Raw genomic sequence first — 13,184 nt, 5'->3', positions numbered from 1 at the left:
CAGATCTATTCTAGGGGGGACAATACAAAATAATGCAAATTTCTAAGTTGGACAAAGAACAAAACTGCCTTGATCTTGATGTAGTTTGTGCTGCCTCATCCCTTTGTAATATACCAGTTTTTTTTAATTAAATATATTTAACAAACAATGTTACATTAGTTTCAGGTGTATACATAGTGATTGTATAAGTCTATATGCATTTTTATTTTATTTTATTTTATTTTATTTTATTTTATTTTATTTTTATTTGAGAGAGAGAGCATGAGCAGGGGAAAGGGGCAAAGGGAGGGAGAGAGAGAGAATCTTAAGCACGCTCCATGCTTAGTGCAGAGCCTGACACAGGGCTCGATCCCACGACCCTGGGGTCATGATACGAGTCAATATCAAGAGTCAGACTGTCAACCAACTGAGCCACCCAGTTGCCCCAACAAGTCTCTAGGCTATACTGTGCTCACCACAAGTGTAGCTACAATCTGTCACCATACTATGCTATTACCATACCATTGACTATATCCCCTATGCTGTGCCTTTCATCTCCATGACTTATTAATTCCATAACTGGAAGTCTGTGCCCTCCCCTTCCCTCACACTGCCTTCCCACTCCCCTTCCCACTCCCCTTCACCCCCTTTGTCCACCCCCTATCCTCCCTACCCCCTGGCAACACCAATTTCTCCTCTGTATTTATGGGTCTGTTTCTGCAGAAAGGTTTGTGCCTTTTTGACTGCAGAGCAGAGTTGTAGAAGTTATAAACCAGAAAAAAAAATACGTGGAACTTTTCAAGGTTATTTAATCCAGTCCCCTTCCTTTAGGCAGATGAACTCCCAAGGCAATAAGAAAGAACTATATAGTTGTTGATTCTATTTTAAAGTACTCTAGAGAGGGAGATTCCAGGACATTCCCTCATATACTTTTTCCAGCTTTTATTAGCCTCATAGTATGTTTACATACAAATGAATCCAGAAACTACCAATCTATTCAGAATAATTCTGCTAAATCTGTCAGTAATATTTCTTTCAGTATACTGATGATGGAAAATTTTTTTCTTGTCAATACATTTCCATTAATACATCTACTACTGAATTTCTTCCCATTTTATCTCATTCTTTTATGTGTATGCATGTTGATAAGTTACTCTTTCTTCTTTTCCTCTGACCTTACAATCATAGAGTATAACCAAGTTTATAATGCTGGTTTGTAATATTTAAAATTAAACCCACTTTATATTTTTTAATGTTTTACAATGAAAAAGATATACCTAGTGCCTAGCTGAGTAAGAATAGAACCACAGATTTTTAGCATCAAATGAGATATTAAAAGTAATAGATTCCATATTCCTACAACATTTCTGTTAGGGCAATTTCAATGACAAGGAACTTAATATGTCATGATGCAGGCTATAAGATTTTCTGGCAGATTTAATCTAGTCTTATATAATATTTATTCTTATACAATGCTGTAATTATGGCACTATTTTCTTTGAAAATAATTTTTGGGGTTTTCATTATTTCCTGTTAAATTTTGTCTTGCTAGATTTGGTCTATCATTCCAATGTGCTAAGAAAAACTGGATGTTGATATTATTACCTGGAGTATTTACTCTCACTCCTATCTTTGTGTCATTCTGTCTATATCCCTATCCATCCATTCATCAACATACAAAAAACCCAATAGGACAAACAAAAATCCATAGATCATTTACAAATTCATTGAGAGAATTACCATACAAGAGAGATATAATATTTGCTAAGTATAGCATTCTTATTATGTGAAAGTATAGATCATCAATTAAAAAATAAATTAAAGCTAGATTGGCCTTTAATCTTTAGAGTTTATACTAATACTAATGATCACTTATCCTACTTATAAGTTCTCGCAAAATCACTTTTCCATATTACGAGTCAATTGGAACAGTAAGTAGAGGAAGCGATGATTTCTGGGTGATTTCATGGGTTTTGAATGCCTCCTACTAAAACATATCTTCACAAGGGACTTTGATACCTAAAATAATGCATCTCTTGGGAACTGGTTCTGTTAGAATATAAATATTCTTAGAGTTAGCATATTAAATTCATATCAACTGCATATCTTCACATCAATGAACTTACAGATTTTTTTCTTCAGCATGGTTTTGGTGAAAGAGTAAGGAGATAATGTTACTCTGACAAAGAATTAAGTGATGGCTGGAGAAAAATAATAGATCAAAGGGGAAGGCTGGGTGTCAGTATGATATTTTCTCTTTTTGTTTTCTTTTTTCCTCACTCTATTCCTGTAAGCCCATTCCTTGCCAGACCTGCTGAACCATCTAACCTGGAATTGTAATTAAACAGTCTGAATATTTCTTTTCTTTTCTCCATATCAGTGTGAATACTGATCATAGCCCATCACCTGAGATGCTTCTCTATTTGTAATAGGACACATGCAAAAGAAACTTCTAAGCTTACATTCCAAGCTTCTTCATTCATCACTTCCTCCTCTCTTTCTGTGTTGCTCATTTTATTTCATTCACTTTCAGACTGCTTCCCACATTAAGTCTTTCATTTGGTGTGATTAATTTATGTGTCAGCTTGACTGGGCCATAGAGTACACAGACAATTGCTCAAATATTATTTTGAGTGTGTCTGTGAGGATGTTTCGAATGAAATTAACAACTGAATTGGTCAACTGAGTAAAGCAGATGGTTCTCTCTAATGTGGATGGACCTCATCCAATCAGTTGAAGACCTGAATAGAACAAAAAGGCTCATCATCCTGTGAGTAAAAGAGAACTCCTTACTGATGGTTTTGAGCTAGAACATTGCTTATTTGTTTGTTTGTTTTTTTGCCTTCAGATTTGGGTTGAAACATTGGTTCTTCCTGGATCTTGATATTGCCAACATTTGGACTGGAACTACACCATCAGCTCTCCTGATTCTCAGGCCTAAGGTTAATCCTTAGGACTTGTACTAGAACGACATCATTGGTTCTTCTAGGTCTCCAGCTTGCCAATTGCAGATATTGAGATTTATCAAACTACATAATCACATGAGCAAATTCTTTATAATAAAGCTCTGTCACCCTACCATCACTCACCCTACTGGTTCTGTTTCTCTGGAGAACACCAACTAATACGTCTTGTAACTTCTGCCTACACAGGTCTGGAACTAAGGCCCATTTTGATGGGTTCCATCAGATGCTGCCTGCCACCTGGCTCCCTAGATTGCTGAGTAGCATCAACTTAGATTGTTTATGGGTGTACACTATCCATGTTGTGAGCAACATTGTTCTTTAATCTCACATCTTTGTGGGCTGCCATTTGCCAGATACAGGCTTCATATTACCATACTTTATGATGTCCTATATTATTCACACTTTGACCATTGCTCTCTCCTTTACTCATGTATCCTGTTTTGAGTTCACCATTAATTCACAATGATCAAGTAAGCACAGCTGTGAATGGATGCAAAAAGCCTCCTGAAACTTCCCTCCTCTACTGTTCCATTCCACCTGCAATTAAAATCAATCTGTGTGACAGTGACAATCTTGTAAAAGAAGGTTTGCTATAGTTAGTGTTGTTTTGTGAGTTCACAAGTGCTAAAGGTAGAAATACTAGATGCCAAATAGTCCTCTATTTTATTTAAAAGGCCAACTATAACTCTCTGAATGATGCTTTATGAAGGGTACAATACTGAATTCAAAATTAAAAAACAAAGTTTTATATCCATCTTTTTAATGGAAAGTAGACAGGCATTCAGGTAATTTACAGTAGTAGGCATCAGACCTGTGGGCAAGAGTTTTAGGGGAGGCAATCATCAGTGCTCTGATACTTATCCTCTTCCCCTTAAGAAATGGTTAGTGCAAGTCAAGAGTGTAGCCCTGATATGAAAAAGGTAGGAAGAAGTGACCCTTGCCTTTGTGGAGATCAAATTCTCAATTAGTGAAGAAAGGAGTAAACAGAAAGGTTTCCCACATCTGCTTTCATTAACATCCATGTGCATACTTCAATTCCAAAAATAATACTTATAGAATATCTTGATATTTTTTTAAGTGTCAATGAGTTTGAATTACACACAAAACGTTGAGGTATCTCAGACTTAGGTCCATTAGCAATACCTCTGAGGCACATTGAAGATTGTCCAGTTCAACTAACTTGTTTTAGAGAAGAACAAGCAAGTTCTGAGAAATCGTTTCTTGTGAAAGATCATAGAGCATCCAAGCTGTTCACCCGTTTAATATCACCCAAACACAACAGACCTTTTTAAAATTTTGTTTTGTTTTCAATAACTATGTCATTTGATGAAAAAGTTTTCTTTTTATTATTTTTGATTGATTATTTTGTATAAGGCATTTTAACCCCCACTTCCCTACTCCTTCAATCCAATTTACAGGTTTTCATTTTTACACAATGTAGGTTTATTTAATTTCTTCCGGCATTTAAAATACCTTATAAAATTATTTAAATAATTCATTTTAAACATACCTTCACCACAGACAACTGAGCTGTAGTTTTGTTTAATGCATGAATCTTTTTCTCTGAGTATGAAAATTTCTTACATTAAGCATAGCATATGACATACTGCTTCAAACTTTTTGTGTGTACTGAGATGTAAAAGAGGAGACGCTTTTGTAAGACCTCAGAAATGAAATATTTATGGGAGAAAAATAAAAAAGCTGAAATAATTTCAGCATTATCTAGTTATAATATATTCCCACCTTGATATACTTTTACACACAACCAGGAAATAAAACTGTAAAACTTTGAAAGATTAAAGAAATTAAAGAAAATTAAAGAAAAAAGGGCCAAACGTTCTACCTTTGATTCCAAATAAACTTAGTGGAGATTTTAAAAAATAGGCCTCAGATGACCCTGGTATGCAAAGATAATACATAGCTACATATTTATTTTTAATTTTTAATTTTTTAATTTTTATTTATTTATTTTTTCATTTTAGAGAAAGAGAGAGAGAGAGAGAGCACAAGCAGGGAGGGGCAGAGGGGGAGAAAGGATCTCAAGCAAGCTCCAAGCTCAGTGCAGAGCCCAACTAAGGGCTCGATTCCACAACCCTGGGATCATGGTCCAAGCCAAAATCAAGAGTCAGACACTGAACCTACTGTGCCACCCAGGTGCTCCTAGCTACATATTTTCAATGCAATTTTACATTGTGATCATTTTTAGAGACTGAATTGTGTATCTACTGATATTTAGAGGAATAAGCAAACTCAATTTATGGACAAAATATACATTCACTGATGATATTGTGAATATTAATTTTGGGCGAGAAAACTGCATTTTGTTATGTCTTCACTACAATTCAAGAATAGAAGTCAACATTGAGATGCTATATTACATTGAGTTCTTAAATTCAACACATGCTTCTTAATAATTCTGTGTTATTCCTGATTGCAGATCATAAATATTAAAAATCAAGTTCGAATAATTTGGAGATGTAGTCTAATTTCTTTCTAGTAGGGCTAGTATTTACCACCTTTTCTTGTGAAAGGGTTGGCAACAGAAACAAAAAGAAACACATATTTGAAAATCACATGTTATTATAAAAAACAAATAGAATACATACCGGGTTTAGAAGGATTGTGAGGAAAAGTTCACCTCCTCTGATACTTTTATCCAATTCTTGGGGTCCTCCTGGATATTCTTTGTAGAAAATAGTGTGGGTGAACAACCCACAGGTCTGTCGAGGGAGGACCTGAGGAAAAGGGGAGAAAGAAGAGCACACTGACATGACTTAAGAGCTCCACCACTGTCTCATGACTTCAGAGTCTGCAAACTATCATTTTCTATCAGAGTTCCTTGGTTGCTAAGGCGAAAATCTTACTGTAATCAAGAGCTGGTATTGGTGTAATTATCTAAATATTAAGGGAGTTGCCAGATCAATGCTATGGGACAGATAGGCTAAAACATTTTCGGGAAGTTCTAGAAATCTCACCTACCAGCTGAGTTATGTGAAAGGACTGACAAAAAATAAAAGCCTTCTTAGGATTAATTAATTTAAATATAGAGATTTTCCACATTTACATTTTTCATGGTATTAGGTCACTACTCTCTTTGTTTCTGAAATACAATCTTACATGGTACTCAGGTTCTAAGATTCAATTTTAGTATATGTGCTGCCGAAGCGAGCACTGGTTCTAAGATTCAAAAACAATCCATTTCCATCACTTCTTCCACTTTCATATGTTTTGTTTTTACTACACTGATTTTAAATTTTAATCACAGTAGTAGTCAAATCATTTAATGACTGCTTCTGGCATATTCTGTGGTTAATTCTGTTATAAATTTGAATGTTCCACACAGAAAGCAAATAAGTAATTTTATTCCAAAAGTTTGTTTTGAATAATAAACTGCTTATAATCTAAAGGAAAATGCATCCAATTGAACAGAGTAACTATAATTTCATATATTCTTTGCTTATAATAGTTTGTATTAAATTCAAACTAAATGAACGTATGTAATATTGGTTAAAATGAATGTTTTTATTTTATGATATGTCAACATGTAACTTAATAAAGGGAAAACGATACTTTAAGTCTGATTCAAAATTACATAAGAGCAATTCTTTCTATACTTCCTGGATTTTTATGAATGTCAATACCACTGTTTTCATTATTAGTAGCTCCATTTTTAAATCTGAGACTTTTTAAATCTAGGATCTAGGTCTTCTAGTACTAGTTGTGGTTAGGCATGTGTTCTAGTGCTTTTTTTTTTGTTTGTATGTTTTTAGATAGTGATTAAATAAATAATAGATAGATGGATGGATAGATAGATAGTTCTAACAGCAATCTGAATAATGGATTGAGAAAATGTAAATATTTAAAGTAGGGAGAACAGTTTGCTGTTGATATGATCTAGGCAACTGAAAATGAGAATATAACCTGAAGCCCCAGAAGTGGGGATGGGCATATTAAATGGACTATTTTATTTCAAAGTGAGGAATACCATATATTTTCCATTCCAATGAACACTTATAAATTCTCATCTAAAATTCATTTGATTCTATTCTCATTTATAGCAACTGATACAGCATTCTTGTATCATATTATTATTTTTTGAATCAACATATCTGGAAAAAATATATATACACCTCCACTTTAGTAGCATGCAAGGAAAAGAAAAAAGAAGAATAAAATAATATCCTAAGATACTCTTAAGTGTTTGAAAACCAAAGCAAACTGGGTGGATAACTTTCAGATGTTATTTGTTTGATTCTGTTAATAGTGTAGTGACTTGAGAGGCATTTGCTTGATCCATGGACCAACATTTTGCTTGGGAAACTCTCAATATGACCATCCAAACAAACAGACAAGGAGAAACTCCCAGAAGTATAGGGTCCCCAGACAAAACTTAAATTGAGAAACTGCAAGGATGATTCTTTTGAAACTCATTTTCAGTACCTTGAGCTTGTTTAGACTTTGCTAAAACACCCACAGCAAGCCAATAACATGCAAACAACGTGTTAATGGGTGACCTGTCACCACCATGGTATGTTAGGAACTTATGCTATCATGTCACAGAGGTCTGCAGTTATATGTTGTATTTATTCCACATACAGATATTAAGAACCTTCAATACACATAGCAGTATGTGCTCACCATGATGTTATTGTGAATGAAGCCCTTTCGGTACCGTGCAGGTTTCAAATGTGGATATTCTTCAGTGCTGGTGACCTGAATACCCCAGACCTTCTTCCAAGCTTCATATAACTGAATATGAACCGGGTAGACCCCTGAGTGATGTGGTGCCACCGCGTAGCCCATGTTGATAGGGATTCCATGTTCCTAAAAGAAGGCAAGAACAACATTACATGGAGTGTGGTCAATTGAATTCCATTAAAATTGTTTCCATAAACATTATTTAACATACATTGAATTCTATGCTAAATACAAGAAATATAAAAACTAACATGGAGCTTTTGCCTTTCAGGAACTCATAATCTTATAGAACTCTGATTCTATCATAGACATAGTAAATACTTTGGCATGTGGTGTGTGGGTGATATTCATTCTGAATTTTGAATACTGAAAGTCTGGGGAGAAGATAGGAAGAGAACATGGTCTTTCCTTAGATAGTTATAGAAAAACAGTGTCACTTGAGCAAGTGCCCAAAGATGAAAGAGTGTGTGTGTTTATCTCTCTCTCTCTCTCTCTCTCTCTCTCTCTCTCTCTCTCTCCCTCTCTCTCTCTGTGTGTGTGTGTGTGTGTAATGTTAAAGACAACCATAAAGGTAAATCTGAACTATAAAGTAATGAGCCTTTACTATGAACTAAGGGATTTGGAAAAAATTCGATTTAAATAGTGTAGATAAGGAAGCTCTTTGAGAATGGAGGGGCATGATCTGTTCTATGTTTCTGGAAGAAGGATCTAGTGAGAACACATTCAGATGAAGTAAAAGTGGGGAGGAAATGAATTGCAATGGCGCATTTTATTTATTTATTTATTTAAAAAAATTTTTTTAACGTTTATTTTTGAGGCAGAGAGAGACAGAGCGTGAACAGGGGAGGGGCAGAGAGAGAGGGAGACACAGAATCTGAAACAGGGTCCAGGCTCTGAGCAGTCAGCACAAAGCCCCACACGGGGCTCGAACTCACGGACTGTGAGATCATGATCTGAGCCGAAGTCGGACGCTTAACCGACCGAGCCACCCAGGCGCCCCTGCAATGGTGCATTTTAAAGGGAACATGGGTGTCCAAGCTAGGTTGAATTTTGGTGGTCCAATTTCATTTCATTTCATTTCATTTCATTTCATTTCATTTCATTTCATTAGTGTTTATTTATTATTGAGAGACAGAGAAAGACAGAGCATGAGCATGGGAGGGGTAGAGAGAGGAGGAGACACAGAATCCGAAGGAGGCTCCAGGCTCTGAGCTGTCAGCACAGAGCCCGATGCGGGGCTCTAACTCATAACCCATGAGATCATGACCTGAGCCAAAGTCGGACGCTTAACCGACTGAGCCACCCAGGTGCCCCATGGTGTCTAATTTTAAAAGCCAGGGGGCAAATGTCATATAAGACCCAGTGATGATTTGAAGGGTAAAGGAAAAGCCAAATTAAGGTTTTTTCCTTGGTTTTGGTTCACAGCAGCTCAATTCACTTTTTATGAAACATACACTTTACTATGAAATGCTTGCCCTGGGTAAACAATTGAGTCTAAAGGAAAACAGGTATATATTTAAAATAAGAAAATGAAAAAGTTGTTGAAGAATGACATTAGATTGCAAGGTATATGATATAGATCTGCAGTTTTCTAATTTCTCCTTCTTTATATTTCTCCCTTTAAATGCTTTTCTGCTTTATAAGACACCTTAAAGGATTGAATCTCATCAATGAGGTTATAAATGAGAGTGTATAGTATTATATGAAAGTTGATTGAATCAATAAGCTGAACACAAAAGTGTTGACAATTGCCATTAATATTTTCCATTATATGGCACACAGCATAAGAAAAGAATTCAGTTTGGCATAATAAGCAAGAAGTGAATGGATCAAATATCTATAGTGCCTAAGTCACATGTCACACTCAGCTCAGAAGATGGACCCTAAATATTTTGCTTCATTTTCCATCATTGTCCTTTCATAGACTGACTCTCACTGTATAGCCAAATCTACCTCTCTTTCATCAAGACCATGTGTTTTCTAACATCTATTACAATAAATGACTCTGTAGAAAGACTGAATTATGAAATCAATGCTATAAAATGAGCTAGAGTCTTTTGCTAGGCACTGGGGAAAACTAATTTCTTGCTGTGTGCAGAAGAAAAATACTTTCCCAGGAGCTTATACTTTCAATATAAGGCAAAGTTGGAAATGTCCAGTAACAAAACTACTTGGAAGCTGCCTACGAGCAGGTAGCTACTGTTATTTTGATAGATCACTGGGGGTCATGTACTGGGAAAAGCCTTAGTTCTCTTGGCTTAGTTCCATGTTGCCCAGTGAATCCTTGCAAAGTGTCCAGGTATCATCAGGTAGCCAAGTGTGGATACATTGGGTATAAGATACAGATGAACTTCCTCATCAGAGAAATATAGGGTCAAGTGTGTTCAAACCTTTCTATCTGGTAAGTAGAACTTGTATGACTGATATTTAGAGAAGCACTCCTGGGGCGCCTGGGTGGCGCAGTCGGTTAAGCGTCCGACTTCAGCCAGGTCACGATCTCGTGGTCCGTGAGTTCGAGCCCCGCGTCAGGCTCTGGGCTGATGGCTCAGAGCCTGGAGCCTGTTTCCGATTCTGTGTCTCCCTCTCTCTCTCTGCCCCTCCCCCGTTCATGCTCTGTCTCTTTCTGTCCCAAAAATAAATAAACGTTGAAAAAAAAAATTAAAAAAAAATAAAAAAAAAAAAAAAGAGAAGCACTCCTGATTTATAAGAAAGGAAAACCAATCTGTTATACTCTCATTACTCTTCCATGATTCATATGGAGGTTTTGTAATAGTCTAATCCCATGATTTGCAAATAACAAAATCAACAATATATGAATCCTCATATCTGTACTAATCATGGTGCTAGTCCTCATTTACTATCCCCATATAATATTTTATTCCAAACTTGGGGCCTACAACACTAGATAAGTATGTAAATGTCCTAGAAAGAAAGAGATGGAAAGTGAAATCACGAAGAAAATTGAAATATCAAACAACTATATCTCCTCAGGAAAAAAAAAAAAACATTTCAATTTTGACAGGTAGTAAAATGAATTGTAGAACTTTCATGAAAAACCAGAAGGTAAAAAGCAATTGATTTAGTGAGTAGGAAGGAAGGGGCAGTAAAAGGATTTTATTATATTTATTGATTTCTAGGGGCTCAATGTTATACTGCTCATAAGGTCATCTTATCACACTGACAACCAGAGCTCAATCAAAATAGTAAATCACACTAGATAATTATGAGTTTATACTTTTTCAATCTAAATGATAAAACAAAATGAAAAGTAATTCCCTAGAAACTCTTTTTCTGTTATCAAGAAGCTTGCTGAACTGGAAACCTTCATACTTTACTGCCTAGAGCTTAAAACCCACTTCACAGAGATTTGGTCAACTAAAAAGTGAACTAAACATACCTATAAACGATCACAAAAATTAACAAAATTTAAAAGATTGGCTAATATGAATAAAGGAAGCATTTGAAACTATAGGAAGAGAAATAAAATGGCAGAATAAACTAATTCAAATATGGTTTTTATTATTTATTAAAACAATGTCTTTATAGATCTAAGATTTCTATGACATTGCAAAATGATATCACAGATATTTATAATTAAACTTGATTAAATTTTCCCAGTTACATTAAATTCCTAGTTGATTGGGAAATGAGATAATGTGGTAATTTACAGACTATATAAAAATAGAGTCACCAGTTTTCAATAACTGGAATAAAATAAAATGTATTTAGCATTAAACTTTCAATAGTAGATGAAATTATCTCATTTAATTTTTCTTTGTTCCTACTGATCATATCTGCTTACAGTTGATAAGTACATAATATTTATGAAGTGTTTTCACATTTTTCTAATGAGATCCTCATAAGCACCCTGTGAGGTGGCTTAGATGTTATTATCAAATGTGGAAACTGAGGCTCAGGGAAGGCAAATGACTTGTTCATGTTCCTAAATGTCAGAGCTAAAATTATAATCAAGTCTTCTAAATTCACAGATTTTACATTTGCTTTTCTACTAAGTTGTTACTACTGTGAGCTCCCACTCCAACCCCAGTTAATGATTGGAAGTACTTTATAGACAGAGAATTGATTCTAATACATATCTCCGAACTGTAACTCCTATCTACTCTATTTTCATTTGGAGAGGTTATAAAGCAAAATTCTACCTTTCCCAAACTTCTCCGCAGCTCTCACTTGTTATGCACTCAGCCAATTATTGCGCTCAGCCAATTAGAAGTACTCAGGACATATTTTAGAAGGCAGTAGATGGGCAAATGCTGAAGTGTGGTAGCTCCTGGCTCTTGTTATTGACACCAAGGTCTTGAAAATAGGAGACTTTCTGAGGCAGTATTTGGTGCCCATTTGCAGGGCAGCAGTAGAAACTTATGCTTCTGCCAGAGTTCCAGTGGCAGCTTTGGAAGTGGTCATTTCTCTAGGGAAACAGTTCTGTCTGGCTTTGTGAGTCCTTTGAGAGGAACAGCCTAGACTCTGCTTCATCAGCCTTTCTAAAGTTTTTGGAAGCACTTAAACTGCTAAGTAAAAACTCCCCCTGTTTAAAATAACTTCAAGTGGCTTCTGCTTCCAGCATGGAAACCTTACTGATACGGGTAGTTCTCGCTCCTTTATAATAAGTATGAAGTTTAAGGAGTTCACATGAGATGTCAGTGGTTTGAATTCTAGGAAACCAGAGGAGGAAGAGATTGTTAATGCAGTGCCCAATATTTCTTCAAGAAAACTCATTGATATATGGCAAACACCTATTTGTCTAGTTGGACACTATCATGTAATATATATGACTACTTAATTTTATGTACTCGTCAGCCAGTGGTAATGATAGAGAAAATAAATATGAGACTAGTTTACTTAAATAATAAATACCCCAAGTATTTAACACAGAACAACATGTGGTGAAACCATGTAAAGTAGGGAACATAAAGAAGGAGAATAAATTCTCTTGAAAGACCATTGCTCCAATGGATTAATCTTGATGAACACAAACACCTCTGTGTCAGCATGCATTGCAACATCCCTTTGTAGGATAACTACATACTAATGAATGGGCAAAGAGATCTGTAGGCATTACATGCAAAGATAGAAAGAACCATGGGTAAGCTTGAGCATTACCCTGGTGCTACCATTTATGATCAGTCAGTGCAGATACTTTTTTAGAAGACCTGATATACCATAGGGAGCCAGAGGAAAAAAGGAGAAAAAAAGTGCTCTTGGAGGTCAGGAAAGATCCCTGGATCCTTCACAGATATTTGGACAGAAACCTGAAGAATGGATGAAGGTCTTGATACAAGGATGATGAAGAGCCAGAAAAATTGTATTTTTCCTATTATTATCTCCTTATATTTGCATTTCAGGAGATATTGCCTGTGAAACCAGCCCACAATACATTTAGGATGGTTTTAAGCACTTTTTTAAAGTGTTTATTTATTTTTGAGAGAGAGAGACAGAGTGCAAGTGGGGGAGAGGCAGAGAGAGAGAGAGAGATACGGAATCTGAAGCAGTCTCCAGGCTCTGAGCTGTCAGCACAGTGCCAGA

General features: G+C 35.7%; 1 protein-coding gene across 2 annotated transcripts in view; it reads right to left on the bottom strand.

The window, feature by feature from the left end:
• The window catches only part of LOC121030603 (bifunctional heparan sulfate N-deacetylase/N-sulfotransferase 4), a 255,506-nt gene that overhangs the window by 105,895 nt on the left and 136,427 nt on the right, over positions 1 to 13,184 (bottom strand). For both annotated transcript variants that reach the window (XM_040475168.1, XM_040475179.1), the window contains exons 4-5: positions 7,584 to 7,769; positions 5,552 to 5,680 (exon numbers count right to left, since the gene is read on the bottom strand). In XM_040475168.1, coding sequence (XP_040331102.1) covers positions 5,552 to 5,680; positions 7,584 to 7,769 — 315 coding nt within the window. The remainder of the gene's footprint in view (positions 1 to 5,551; positions 5,681 to 7,583; positions 7,770 to 13,184) is intronic.

The sequence above is a fragment of the Herpailurus yagouaroundi genome, unplaced genomic scaffold (genome assembly GCF_014898765.1).
Source record: "Herpailurus yagouaroundi ecotype Mexico unplaced genomic scaffold, PumYag 28, whole genome shotgun sequence".
Lineage (NCBI taxonomy): Eukaryota > Metazoa > Chordata > Mammalia > Carnivora > Felidae > Herpailurus > Herpailurus yagouaroundi.
The sequence above is the reverse complement of the archived record's forward strand: the minus strand, read 5'-3'. Positions and strand labels throughout refer to the sequence as shown.